The 14884-nt window shown below is 36.4% G+C and overlaps 2 protein-coding genes across 14 annotated transcripts in view; one reads left to right on the top strand and one right to left on the bottom strand.

The window, feature by feature from the left end:
* The first annotated feature begins 6260 nt into the window (after positions 1-6260).
* On the top strand, positions 6261-6887 carry LOC139425675 (uncharacterized). The gene has a single exon (XM_071181104.1). The coding sequence runs from the start codon at positions 6261-6263 to the stop codon at positions 6885-6887; it is 627 nt and encodes a 208-aa protein (XP_071037205.1).
* Positions 6888-7415: 528 nt separating this feature from the next.
* The window catches only part of LOC107454240 (perilipin-3), a 74833-nt gene continuing 67364 nt past the window's right edge, over positions 7416-14884 (bottom strand). For 6 of the 13 annotated variants that reach the window (XM_016071357.4, XM_016071358.4, XM_043044736.2 and 3 more), the window contains 3 exons: positions 13522-13629; positions 10231-10347; positions 7416-7829 (listed from right to left, as the gene is read on the bottom strand). In XM_016071357.4, the coding sequence (XP_015926843.2) occupies positions 7677-7829; positions 10231-10347; positions 13522-13629 (378 nt within the window). In that variant the 3' untranslated portion in view covers positions 7416-7676. Of the gene's footprint in view, positions 7830-10230; positions 10348-13505; positions 13630-14884 lie in introns of all 13 variants that reach the window. The other 7 variants (XM_071180788.1, XM_071180790.1, XM_071180789.1 and 4 more) reach the window with 3 other exon arrangements.

Raw genomic sequence — 14884 nt, 5'->3', positions numbered from 1 at the left:
ATGATGATGGACATTTGCAGCTAGAGAATGAAATTGTGGTCTATCAATTTACACGTTTACCCTTTGGATTAACCAGCAGCCCATTCCTTCTTTCAGCTACACTTGACGAATTATGCTGCATGTACTCCAACATTTATCCCACAGCAGCTAAACATCTAAAAGGCAATATTTTCATGGATGATTTCGTTGTGGGAGTTGATTCAGAAATCGAAGCGAAGACCCTATTTCACGAAATGCAAGAACTCACGAGTCTTATAAGCCTTCCCTTAGCGAAATGGAGTACCAACTCACAAGTTTTGAAAAACGAATGGAAGAAAGAAAAAATAAAGTTTAAAAGTAAGACTCAAGTCTTAGGTGTTCATTGGGATACAGAAGAAGATTCGTTTCATCAAAATATTAAGGAGCATGACCACGATTTATTTAAGGAACCGATCACTAAACGCTTACTTCTGAAAACAATCTCAAAGATTTTTGATCCCTTGGGAATTTTCTCACCATCTACTGTAATAGGAAAAATTCTCTTTCAAGATACATGGCTATGCGGTATTGAATGGGACGAACTTTTACCCCCATCTATCGCATCAAGGTTTTCAAAATGGATTATAGACTTACCACATTTAAACAACATTCGAATCCCCAGATGGATTGGAATATCTTCTGCTGATGTTACCATTCACGTTTTCTGCGATGCTTCGGAACGTGCTTACGGAACAGTGTTATATGTACGATTCACAGAAGATACTAAATTTCATGTTCGATTGGTTTGCAGTCGTAATAAACTTTCTCCTCTGAAAAGAATAACACTTCCCCGCTTAGAGCTGCTAGCCGCATTATTGGATGCTTGATTACTCCATTATTTTTGTACAGTAACAAAACTGGATAAGAACACAGCGACACTTTGGAGTGACTCAACAGTTGCCTTAAATTGGATACAAGGTAATCCAAATCGTTGGAAAACCTTTGTCTGTAACCGAACGAGCGAAATTCTCAATTACACAAATCCAACACAATGGCGGCATTGCCCTGGCAATGAAAATCCTGCCGACCACTTGTCTCGTGGTGTTGCACCAACGGAGCTTAAATCATTGGATCCTTGGTGGCTGGGACCAACCTGGCTAACACAATCATCAAAGTTTTGGCCTTCAAAACAACTGAATGACGCTAATCCAGATATTTATGCTGAACTACGTAAACCAGCTTCTCAATCTTTATTGATAACTTCGTACCAACCTCTTATTGATATATCGCGCTTCAGTTCATATATGAAACTTCTTAGAGTTACAGCATGGATATTTTGCTTCTTGTATAACTGTCGATCCAAGCAACACATTTCTATTGACCTCACATGTGATGAGCTTAACACAGCAAAAAACTATTGGATTCTTACAGTGCAAAAGCAATGCTTTTCGGCAGAGCTTAACGCTTTACAGAATAATTCCCCTTTGCCAAAATCTTCAATAATTAGCCGTTTTAACCCATTTCTTCAAGAAAATCTCATATGATTAGGAGGTAGATTACAGTTTGCATCGCTCAAAAATGAGCAAAAACACCCTTTGCTTCTTGATGGCTCTCATCTTTTTGTACATCTTTTCATATACTACATACATGCGAAGCTTCATCACTTAGGTGTTCAAATAGTACTTTCAGAGATTTGTTCCAACTTCTGGATAATACGAGGACGTGAAGCTATTAAACGAGTGCTCTATAAATGTCTACCTTGTAAACTCTCACAGGCATCTAGAAGTCAACACATCGAAGCTCCTTTACCAAGGGACAGAATTACACCTTGCCTACCATTTACTACTATTGGCATAGACTTCGCTGGCCCACTTTATGTTCGTAACTTGAAAACACTTTTCACTTGCTCAACTACTCGTGCCGTACACATTGATCTAGTTTCTGATCTCACTACTGACAAATTTCTCATGGCCTTAAAAAGATTTGTAGGCAGAAGAGGAGTCCCTCATACAATATACACTGACAACGCCACTACCTTCCATGCCGCTAATAAAGAGCTATCCATTTTATAGGACAACTTAACATCGTCAAAAGTTCAGCAATATTATGCCCAGACGGGAATTAAGTGGAAATTTATTGTTGCATGAGCGGCTTGGTGGGGAGGATGGTGGGAACGTTTGATCGGTCTAACAAAAAGATGCTTGCGAAAATCCCTTGGTCGAACCTTGTTAGATGAAGAAGGTCTTTCTACAGCATTAGTTGGTGTTGAAGCCACATTAAATAGTCCACCGTTAGTTTATGAACAAGGAAATGATGATCCTAAAGAAACATTAACACCATCCCATTTTCTTACCGGTAAAAGACTTACAACCATACCTTCACAGCCTGCAACATCTAGCAAAAATCTGACAAAATTGTACAAGCAACAACAGGATTTATCAGACGCATTTTGGAAGAAATGGTCTAAGGACTATTTATTGCAATTACGATCTTTCCACCAAGTTCGTAACATTCAAAAATCATCTCGTGTTCGTGTTGGAGACATAGTATTACTTCACGAAGAAGTAAGACCACGACATACGTGGAAGAGAGCATTGGTAACCGGACTAATTAAAGGACGCGATGGAAAAGTCCGCACGTGTACTTTACGTTCTGAAGGCAAGGAAATCTCCCGAACTGTTCAACTGATCATTCCTCTTGAGATTGATCAGGGTGGGGAGGATGTTCCAGACGCAAGTGCGTGAACGCAGATGCAGTGATTATTTCTTATATTATTTCCTACATTATTCTTTCGTTGGCAACATATTTTTTGTGTACACTTGTGATAGTAAAAAGAGTTTGTTCTATGAGATACTTGTTTTAGTGTTGATTATAATTAGAAAACATTTACATTTATAACCAACACAGCATTAGTAACGAAAACATTAATTTATTGGAGATTAGTATTGCAGAATTAACTAAAAAATTTGATACATTCATCACAAGGAGTAGATCTCAAGATAAATCTGTAAGAGCTCGAGACCGTAGCCGTTCGAGATCCCAATCTTCTCGTTATAAGTTATGTTGGTACCATTACAAATTCGGTAACAGGGCACATCACTGTGTTAAGCCTTGAGAATTTAAAAAACCTACAAATACTTCGGAAAACTAATGGGCCGGTCGATTGAAGAGGCCAACGACTACGGCCAACCAAATTGCCCCCTCTTTCTTTTTGACAAGTCAAGCAAAAGGCACTGTCTTATTGACACTGGGGCTGACGTGTCTGTAATTCCACCGCCAAAACCCAATAAGCTGTTCCCATCTGATTTTAAACTTTATGCTGCAAATTCAAGTTCAATCAAAACTTACGGCAAGCAACTTATCAGTTTATATTTAGACTTGAGAAGACGTTTCAAATGTAATTTCATCATAGCAGACGTCTCAAAGCCAATAATTGGCGCATATTCTCTTAAGGCTCATGGACTTTTGGTAAACATTAAACAAAAGCGTTTGATTGATCCTTTAACATCATTAACAGTCTCAACTAAAATAATCAAAGGACCATCTTCATTTTTAACACCCCTCGATAGTAATAATCTAGTTCCAGATATTCATTCTCTACTGCAAGAATTTAAAAACTTATCTTCAGAAAAAATAGAACTGAATAAAGTTAGTGTCAACCATAATGTCACTCATGCTATTGTTACAAAAGGTCCACCCATAACATCTAGAGTGCTTAGATTGGCTCCAGAAAAACTAAAAATCACCAAAGCAGAATTTGACTACATGCTTGAGCGCGGCATATGCCGACCATCAAGCAGTCCTTGGTCTAGTCCATTACATCTGGCCAAGAAAAAAAAATGTCGAATGGAGACCGAGTGGGGACTATCGTGCTTTAAATGCAGCCACATTACCGGATAGATATCCTATACCACACCTACATGATTTTACACCCCAATTAGAAGGTTGTTACTGTATATTCCACATTAGATCTTCATCGAGCTTATCATCAAATCCAGCAGATATAGAAAAAACAGCTATTAGTACGCCATTCGGACTGTTCGAATTTCCTTTGATGACTTTTGGACTTCTTAACGCAGCGCAGACATTCCAGAGACTTATGCACGCCGTTCTACGTGGCCTAGAATTCTGTTTCGTCTATCTGGATGACATACTAATTGCATCACGCTCTAAAGTAAAGAGGAACATTTACAACATCTCAGAACAGTTTTTGAGAGATTGCAACAATTTGGATTAACATTAAATCTCAGTAAATGCAACTTCGCTAAGCCTGAGGTGAATTTTGTTGGCCACACTGTTTCTCTAAAAGGAATTCGCCCGACAGAAGAAAAAGACAAAGTCATTGAAGATTTCAAAACCCAAAACAGTCAAACAACTTAGAAGATTTTTGGGAATTATAAATTTCTACCGAAGATTCCACAAGCAGCTCAACACCAAGCATGCTTATATGATTATTTAAAAAACAGCAAAAAGAATGATAATCGAACTATCGAATGGTCAGACGAAGCTTCAAATGCTTTTACGAAATCCAAAAAATTTTTAAAATCTGCAGCAATTTTGTCTCTTCCAGTGCCATCTGCTAAACTTGCCCTTATTTTAGACGCTTCCAATATAGCGATAGGTGGAGTGGTGCAACAACTCGTCAATAATGATTGGCAACCGCCAGGTTTCTTTTCTGTTCGACTAACACCTACACAAAAGAATTATAGTACCTATGATCGGGAACTGCTAGCTGCATATTCATCTATTAAGCATTTCCGATATGTGTTGGAGGGTCGAGAATTTACGTTACTCACTGATCACAGGCCGCTGGTATACGCTTTCCGACAAAACTTGGAGAAAGCATCACCCCGACAACAAAGACATTTNTCGCTAAGCCTGAGGTGAATTTTGTTGGCCACAATGTTTCTCTAAAAGGAATTCGTCCAACAGAAGAAAAAGTCAAAGTCATTGAAGATTTCAATAAACCCAAAACAGTCAAACAACTTAGAAGATTTTTGGGAATTATAAATTTCTACAGAAGATTTATTCCTCAAGCGGCTCAACACCAAGCATGCTTATATGATTATTTAAAAAACAGCAAAAAGAATGATAATCGAACTATCGAATGGTCAGACGAAGCTTCAAATGCTTTTACGAAATCCAAAGAATTGTTAAAATCTGCAGCAATTTTGTCTCACCCAGTGCCATCTGCTAAACTTGCCCTTATGGTAGACGCTTCCAATATAGCGATAGGTGGAGTGGTGCAACAACTCGTCAATAATGATTGGCAACCGCTAGGTTTCTTTTCTGTTCGTCTAACACCTACACAAAAGAATTATAGTACCTATGATCGGGAACTGCTAGCTGCATATTCATCTATTACGCATTTCCGATATGTGTTGGAGGGTCGAGAATTTACGTTATTCACTGATCACAAGCTGCTGGTATACGCTTTCCGACAAAACTTGGAGAAAGCATCACCCCGACAACAAAGACATTTAGAGTAGATTAGCCAAGTCACATTAGAAATTCAACACATTTTAGGAAAAGATAACATGGTTGCAGACCCTCTATCAAGATTGGAAGAAATAAGAATTACTTCTGAAATTGACTTTGAATCTTTAGCCAAAGCTCAAGAAATTGACGATGAGTTAAAAGATATAATGAAATCTCAAAACTCTTCTTTGAAATTTGAGCTAGTTCCTATATTTGGCTCTAATCATTCATTATATTGCGATACTACCACAGAAATTAAAAGGTCATTTATTCCAATAAACTTTAGAAAACTAGTATTCAAAAGTGTTCGCAATCTCTCACATCCTGGAATTAAAGCGACTGTTCGATTAGTTATATCAAAATTTATTTGGCCATCAATAAACAAAGACAGTCGCAATTGGACCAAAAGTTGTTTGAAATGCCAGAAATCCAAAATTTCTAAACATAACCATACTCCATTACAAAAATATCCTATAGTTGGTCAATGATTTCAAGAAATTAATCTAGACCTGATTGGACCTTTGCAATCATCAGAAGGATTTCGTTATTGCCTTACGATAATTGATTGCTACACGCGATGGGCAGAAGCCATTCCTTTACCTGATATTCGAGCAGATACAGTTTCTGATGCTTTATTGAAAAATTGGATCGCTCGCTATGGTATTCAAAGCGTAATTACAACTGATCAGGGTGCGTAATTTGAGCCTCAATTGTTCCAAGAACTTTCATAATTACTTGGTTTTAAAAGAAATAGAACTACTGCATATCACCCTCAGGCTAATGGCTGTGTCGAAAGTTGGCATCGTACTTTGAAGGCAAGCATAATGTGTCATGAAAATCCAAGCTGGACAAAGTCACTTCCGATTATTCTACTTGGTTTACGCACAACCTTGCGAGATGACTGTCAAGCCACCCCAGAAGAACTCTTGTATAGTGAAAATATAAAACTACCATATGACTTTTTTGAAAATTCAAACATTGAAGCGCAATCAGAATTCATTCAGAATTTAAAAAGCACCATGGAAAAGTTTAAACCCGTCCGATTTCATCATCACTCGAAGCAGAAACCATTTATATTCAAAGATTTAAAAACTTGCTCACACGTATTTGTCCGTACTGACAGTGTTCGATATAGTTTGCAACAACCATATCATGGACCATATAAAGTTTTAAAAAGAACAGACAAAATTTTCACTGTTAAAATGAAGCAAAAAGAAGTTAATGTGTCTATAGATAGAATAAAGTCCTATTTTTCGGACATTTCTGCCGAATCTGAAAAAACTTCAGAAACACCTTTACTGGTTGAAAAGAGTTTTGGGCCTATTTCATCGTCTACAATTTCTAAAGCTGCTACAGAGCAAGGCAACGGAAACAAAAGAGTGAAGCTTGTTATTCCACCCCAAGTGACTAGATCTGGACGTACAGTGCGCATTCCAGCACGTTACACATGAGGTTCTTCATCGTTCGAGTAACTCACTAGGGGGGGGGGTGCTGTGGTGCGCAAGAGCAATAACATAACAAGCATTTAAACTTAATTTTATAAAAAATAAAAACAACGCGTTGCTAAGACAACTCAATAATAATTACTATCTTGACGTTCCAGACATTGGGATGTAAAAGTATTAATGGATTTATATATTTTATATTGACTTGTAAGTAACTGTGTTTATTAAATGTTGTGATGTCTCCAATTTACTTCGTTTTTATTTATCCAAAATCGCACATAGTAGGAAGATAGAAAACCTTCCCTTACAATTTAAATAAAAATCACATTTTCTTTCTGCTCTCTGCAATTTTGTTGTACTACGATGTTGTACACGTTCAACAGAACAAAATTTATTCAGGGTAATATTTTTCAAACTTTATTATTTATTTAATATTTCTCATTTTTATTTTTTCTCCGTACACTCAACTTAAATCTCTTTTTTATTTGTCTCACGGAACAGTTGTAAAGGTATGGCAATTAAAAAAAGATCAGGAAAATATTATAATTTTTTATTTAAAAAAAATTACATATTCGTTTTACATTTAATATCGCAACATATACAGTGTTATGAAACTCGTCTATCACCGTATACGTTTACAGTGTACGGTGACAGACGATTTAACTCAAAAGGAAAAATTCGATCGAGAATTATTCCAAACCGCATCATCAGCGTAGTTTTCATTTGAAGTAGTCCTGCTTCAAAAATATATTTGTATATAAATCTTAAAATGAATTAAGTTGATTCTGTGCTTTCTTATTCTTCCTCTTCTTCTTCAGGTATTGATGAATCACTACTGTGCTCAGCACTGTGGGTGAGTTCCTCAGGTGTGCTGTTTACATGATTGGTGTGATTGTTTGTTTTAGGTATGGAACCGTTCTTCACTTCAGAGCTTTTCTTTTGGGAATTCTGCAAGAAAAAGAAATAATTTTTAGAAAACATTTTTCAGTGGTCATAGAGATTCGCAAAAAGAAATGCTGGTCATAAGTATCACATCCCAGTAGTCGGAAAAACTGTATTTTCTTTTGTAGTTAACTACAACTACTTTATTACGATTGTAGTAAACTACAATTGTAATAAAGTCACTACTTTGCTAGTTTTAGAAGACAAACTTTACTGGAGAACTTAATTTTCACCAATATTTATAATGATTTTGGAATAAAAAATATTGGCATGGTTTAATATGAGAGGTTAAGAAGTTTTAATTCATGCTTACAGGATTTTTTTTTAATTCTAATGCACTCTTTACAAATTTGTTCTTTTAACTTTCAAACTCTATGCTTTTCTCGACAATGACTTAAGAAATACTAGGAAATTATATATTTTTGATTTAAGTGATCAACTCTTTTTCATATCCTCCAAGAAATAAAGTACAGTGCGAAAAACAAAAAACGAACCACCCTGAATAACTTTTGATCTAATAATTGGATTTTCATTTTCTAAAGCTCAATCGTTTCAGGGGGTGACTGCAAATATGTTAGTTAACTAATGCAGGCGACATTTTAAGTTACGAAATCAGGCACAAAAACGTACTTTATAGTTCCTGTAAAATCGAGCATTAGTCGTAGATCTTATAAACGCTCGGCCACAGAGGCATTCTCATTGCGTACGTGGACGGGCTTGCGATGGATTTGCACCAATCAGATTTGAAAACAATTTTGAGCTTAAATTTTGATTCTTTGTTTAACTAACGTCAAAAGTAGTTGCCAGGAATCGCTACAAACTACTGTTTTTTTTCCTGTTGCATCACACTACTTCTTTTAAAAAGTAGAGTACTATACTACAAACTACGGAGGAAAAATAGCGACTACAGTAGTTTCGTTTCTTATTACTTATAGCTCGCTACTTCCGGCCACTGGATTCTTCCTTCACGGCATCATATATGAAACGAGTCTTTCTGACTCTAGCGGCCGACGATAACATGGACATGATCTCAATACGGTACTCTAATATTACTCGTATTAGTTCGTATATTACTCGTATTACTCTAACTCGTATTAGTTCGTAAACAGTTTCATTACTGCGTCTGGATAGTTGACAAAATGTAAACAATAACAAGCTTCCTAAGACCGGAAGAAATTTAGAAAACTTTTGGTGTATCCCTCCGCTTATGTTAAGCTTGCGAGACGATGTGTGAGCAGGCTTCATATTTTAGAATGTTTTATTGTCGTGATTTGTGTTTAAATTTACCATTCATACGAGTTTTTCGTAATTTATAAATCCTAATTGGTTGTGACTATGAAAAAATTCATGAAAATTGATATCACAACATAAATAAAGTGCAAGGTTTGCCATGTTTTGAGTGTTATCTCTGACTATATCTCTGACTATATTTGTGTAAAATATCACTGTTTGTTATTTTTTGAGTAGCATGCTGCAGGACATAGCATACTTGTGGCTTCTTCCGAACTTAATTAGTTGTTTATTTCGTAGAAATTTTAATAGAAAAAATGTGTTATATTGTAAACACTTCAAGTATAATAATAATGGATGGCACGCTTTTTCAAGCTTAGGTCTAAAAATCAATCGTGACTAGTAACTCGGAAGCCTTACGATTAATTTTAAACCCCCTGTGCTTAGCTTTACACGGTCAACCATAAATGGCACCACTGGAAAACAAGAACGATAGCACCACCATTGCCTTAATGGCTACTTCAACAACAACTTATTATTATCTGCAGTGCCACCTACCGGAAAACTTTTGAGCTAAAACTAGATTATTAGTAGAAACCATTTTCTAGTTATAATGTTTTTGTAACGGATAGTTCTTAGCACACCAGATGGCGCTATCCCCTCTAACCGCAAGGGAAAAAACAATAACAATAGAGTTTCTGTTCTGACGTGTGAGGGTGTTACCCTCCATCCTCTTGTATCCTTCTAAGTGCCATATAAAATTTAGTGTCACGAAGTGTAAATATGATATGTGTCATATATAAATTGTTATGTTTTAATAATAAGTGTGATGATGGTTTCTTTTGAAAAGAGCGGAGATGGATGCAGACCACTTTCGTCATTTCCCGGCACTGGGGGACATCTCTTTGTGTGACCGTTACTGGTGCGCAAGAGACTTATTGGGTTCATAGACTTTTCTTGCCACGTTCGTATTTGTTTTGTTGTCCCTCCCTTTGTGGCGAGTGGTCTTTTGTAACCTTGGCCATTGGAAATATAAGAAAAATGCTTTAAAAACAGTCAGACTAACTTGGGACTTCGCGGAGACAAGATGGGACATTAAATGAACCAACTCGTGGTATATTTTAAGGATGTACTACCCATAGGGCATTTGTGAATCAGAGTATGCATGGGTACTCACAATCCATGACATGAATCCAAAGACGTATATAGGTAGAAGCTGTGGGACTGACTTTAGAAGGCCGAGCACCCATAGCAGTCTTTCTGTCGCAGCATCGATGACAGCGGGACTCATCCCCTGAAATCAAGGCACACAGTTAATGACTGAGACACTTCGATAGCTATTTAACTCCCCTTCCCCTCTATAGATTGTTCCTAAGATAGTGTTCGCTTTGCTCTATCTGCTTTAACCCTTTCTACCCGAATGGCATATATACGTCCCAAAGAGTAAACTTTATTCCCAAATGGATAAACAGATCCCAATTTTGCAAGAGTTTTTATGTCTTCAGAGTTCTTTTGGCATTAAGGGGGAAAATATGACGAAAGGAACTTGGTAACACTCTCATATTCGAAATGGCGGGCTTCTATTAGCGAGCATGCCAGTACATCTCGTTTTAATTTAAGTAGTTTCTGAATTTTTTGCCATATTTTGTGTAAAATAGTTATGTTTGTTCGCATTAAGTAATAATTGTAAGTATTTAGTATCACATTTAGATATTTTGGATACATTTTCTTTTCTGTGATATATTGTTCCAATCGTACATATCATTGGGACAATATATCCCATTAGTGATAAAAATATAAAAAGACAAAATTATAGTTTTTGTTTTGATTATTTTATAACTGCAACTTCTGGTTTCTATAGCTTCTGGTAAGAATAAATAATTCAATGATGCATTTATATTATTTTCGTTATTTATTCCCATTCAATATATAGGCATTTTTTTACAATATTCAAGACGATTGGGACATAATTGCTCCAGCAGATTTCCGTGAGAACAGGGAAGTGGAAAACTTAAAACTCATAGTATACTTATTTTAATTTGCAAGCATTGACATAAACTGCTTTTCATACTTAAATTTTAATGCTACAAAAGTCGGGTCGATAGGGTTAAGTTTAATTTTCAAATAGGCAATTTGCTAAAAAAAATCTGCTGGATATAGAATTTTTTTCTGGACGCAATTGTTTATTAAAATTAGGTGTATTCAAACATATTTTTTATATTTGAGAGCGAGCCCTAGGTGGCTCCCAGCGAATTTCTCACCCGTCTCACACCCACCACAATACTGATGCAAAATATCCTCAGTGGTAGACGGATCATAGGTTAGAGTCCCCTTGCCGTCAGACTAACCGTGGGAGATTTTCGTGTTTTTCCTATCCATGCAACGCAAATACGGGTTAGTTCCATCAAAAAGTGCTCCACGAAGTCAAAATTTCTCCCAATACTTGATTCTGGAGTTCCCTTGTCTTCTGGATTGAGCTCAAAATGACAAGGCTACAGAGTTGGACATTGGTAGTCATAAACTCAAACTTGGGTCGGCTGTTCAACGACTGTTATGAAATAAAATATTGTAGAGAGATTTATCATTCTTAAGTACATAGTATAGTTATGTTTTGAGAAACGTAATGACTAATAAACAATCCGCAGTTCTCCGCAGAGACAATCATAACAATCTTGCGTATATGAGAGTGCGGAATATGCTATGTGAAAGTACAAATTATATCTATTGCATAGAATATTGTAATAGGGATAGGGTAATATTTTTTTACATTATATACAAGGGGTGATCAAATGAAAAGGTACGAAACGACGTAAAAACGCAACAGTTAAATATCTGCATATTCCGCCATGGGAGAACGTAGAGAGACATCTCGGGATGCGATTGGAGTCTCTGACTGGGATCGGAGCATACGCGGATGTCCGCATGCTCAGGAGAGAGCAGAGGCTCTCATCAAAAGTGGCGTCCAAATGATGCGGCAGTTCGCTGCTCACGGAAGATGTGGTTCTGCTCCATGATAACGCGCGTCCACACGTCTTCAGAGTCACACACGTGGAATTGGCCAAGTTCAAGTGGGAGACGTTGGACCATCCGCCCTACAGTCCGGAGATGTCGCCTTGCGATTTTCATGTGTTTGGTCCACTGAAGAAACACCTGAAAGGGAAGCGCTTCAACTCGGACGACGTACTCAAGGACGTTGTGAAGTACTGGGTCTCGTCACGGCCNGGGAGACGTTGGACCATCCGCCCTACAGTCCGGACATGTCGCCCTGCGATTTCCATGTGTTTGGTTCACTGAAGAAACACCTGAAAGGGAAGCGCTTCAACTCGGCCGACTTACTCAAGGACGTTGTGAAGTACTGGGTCTCGTCACGGCCCCAGGAATTCTGAGAACAAGGAATCCTGCTGCTTGTTCATCAGTGGGATCGTTGTGCTGAGGCCTATAGTGTATATTTTGAATAAAGTCTACATTTGTACCCACCGTGTCGCTTTGTACCTTTTCATTTGATCACCCCTTGTATAAAAAATATGCGATATTTTAGTAATTTTAGATACCATTCAGAAGACACGAAAAATCTTTACTTAACACGAGAGTAAAAAATGCTTCAAGTTATTTAATCTATAACTGGTCTATCATGACCATAACCAGTATCAATTTACGTCTTTGTAATGAGTGGAAAAATCAAATGGATCAGCATGCCGCGCATCACATGTGTCTCCTGAGCTGACCCCCCTCTTTCATCTTGATTGTGGATTCAAATAATTTAAGTGTTCTGAAACTATTTAAATACGTCATCTTGACCTTTAATTTGAACTCTATTCAGAAAAAAAAGGAAACCATGAAATCAATTTATTTTACCTCATTTGCGGCTGATCCCTTGTAGTTGGGGCGAGGACTAGACCAAGTACAAGAGGTCATAGGTCATATGTGGGAATAGCTATAACAATTAAATCCTTATGTATAGCCAGCACAAGTCAAGAGTTGGGATAGATGATAATTTAATACAGTTTTTTGCATAAAAAATTTACCCATCAAAATTTGATTTCAATTGACTCTGAAGCGTTGGCAGGATTTTCTCAAATGACGTCAGCTTGGTTATATTTACTGGTACTGATACTTGAACTTTCTGGACTAAATTAATGTTAGTTTCACTTTTGTAAAGTATTTTTTTCTCAGGTGACCTTAAATTAATAGGAAAATTGTAAGAACATTCGCAACTCGAAGGGATTTAAAGCAAAAACCCTATGAATATCACAATGAAAGACCCTAGCTTTTACAGGAACTCAAAATTGTGGCGTACCTCTAAATACCAGTATAAATTGCGTAATAATTTTGTAATCATTTATGCATAAAGCCCTCTCAAAACACTAATCTTAAATTTATTCTTTGAAAGCAGTTTCAACAGGTGTTTTCTTCTTGCCTAAATGTAAAAACAAATATAAGAGTTATGCCAACCCTGCTTGATTCGTACCGGTTCTTGTTGTCTGGTCAGTCTAACAGGGACAAGCGATGAATATGTTGAAGCCACCTGCCTACTCACAAGCCTTGCCAGATGCAGAAGTTGCTGCTCTATTCGAGACTAAAAAAAAGAGAAACAAACAATGCTCTTAAACATTTTAAAACAGGAAGAAAAAAAAATGTGAGTAAAAAAACTAACGATCAAAAATGTGGATAATCGTTAATAATAAAACTGTAAAACAAATCTACGCAAAACAGGTCACCACCGTTTTTATTATTCTTTATATTCTAAACAAAAATCTCCAATGTCATGATTTTCAAAAACCAATTCTTCCTGAGATGTTACGGACAGATTTCGATAGAATCGTGTCTGCGAGTAAAATAGGATTCATATAAGTTGGCGCTAAAATTCAAGGCATATTAATTAAAGGCTGTTTTTAACATTCTAAACAGTAGTCTCAATTGGCATGATCTTCTGAAAGCAATGTTTTTTGGAATGTTATAAGCTTAATAACTTTCGCACCATCAAATATAATCATGCTTGCAAGTAAAACTGGTCTGATACTAGGATTTCCTGAAGTGAAGAACATGCTGCTGTTTTTAACATTTTTAACAACAGTCTCAATTGACATGATTTTAAAAAAAAAGCAATATTTCATGAGATGTTAAGCATAAAATATTTCTCGCATTTCGATAGAATTATGCAGGCAAGAAAAATAAGTCTTATAACAGATTTTGATTAAGAACATGTGTCTGTACTTAATATTTCAAACAATAACCTTAATTGGCATGTTTATCTTAAAATAATGCTTCTTGAAGTGTGAAGCATAAAAATTACCTTATTAGAATTCAATAAATACTAAAATCTGTTTAATTGACAGCAAAAGCATGGAGGAGATTAAATGTTTAGAATTTAAAGAAAGAGCTCTAGGTTTAATCAAGTAATGAAACTGTTTTTGATGCTTTTCATATCGTCTTTCTTAGTAACAACTCAACAGAGTTTGAGGGCGATTTTGTTTATTACCAATTTGTGAACCCTCACATGTATGCCTTTTCAGACTTCATTTTTGACTTGAATCCAAGAAATAAATGTTAAGGGCATTCATTGCGGAACACCATTTATAAAATATTCACAAATAGGAGAAAAAATTAAAAGACTTCAGCTCCGAAATTTCTGCTCCAACCAGAATTTACCCTATTTTATTTACCACGTTTATATAAACTTGCCTTCGTGTATGTCTGTCCGGATGGAATTTTGTAATCGATTTTAAACTAACTTCCCGACTAGCTACAAACTTCAAATTTGGCACATAGTTCAGAATTGGATGACAATGCATGAAAATGAAGAGAAAAAAGACATACAAAGTAAAATAAAA

Source organism: Parasteatoda tepidariorum, chromosome 5 (genome assembly GCF_043381705.1).
Source record: "Parasteatoda tepidariorum isolate YZ-2023 chromosome 5, CAS_Ptep_4.0, whole genome shotgun sequence".
NCBI classification, from domain to species: Eukaryota; Metazoa; Arthropoda; class Arachnida; order Araneae; family Theridiidae; genus Parasteatoda; species Parasteatoda tepidariorum.
Note: the sequence above shows the minus strand (reverse complement) of the source record. Positions and strands in the feature narration are given on the sequence as shown.

Bases quoted from the DNA above. Each gene is read 5' to 3' on its own strand.
- LOC139425675 (XM_071181104.1), top strand. From the start codon at position 6,261: ATGTGTCATGAAAATCCAAGCTGGACAAAGTCACTTCCGATTATTCTA.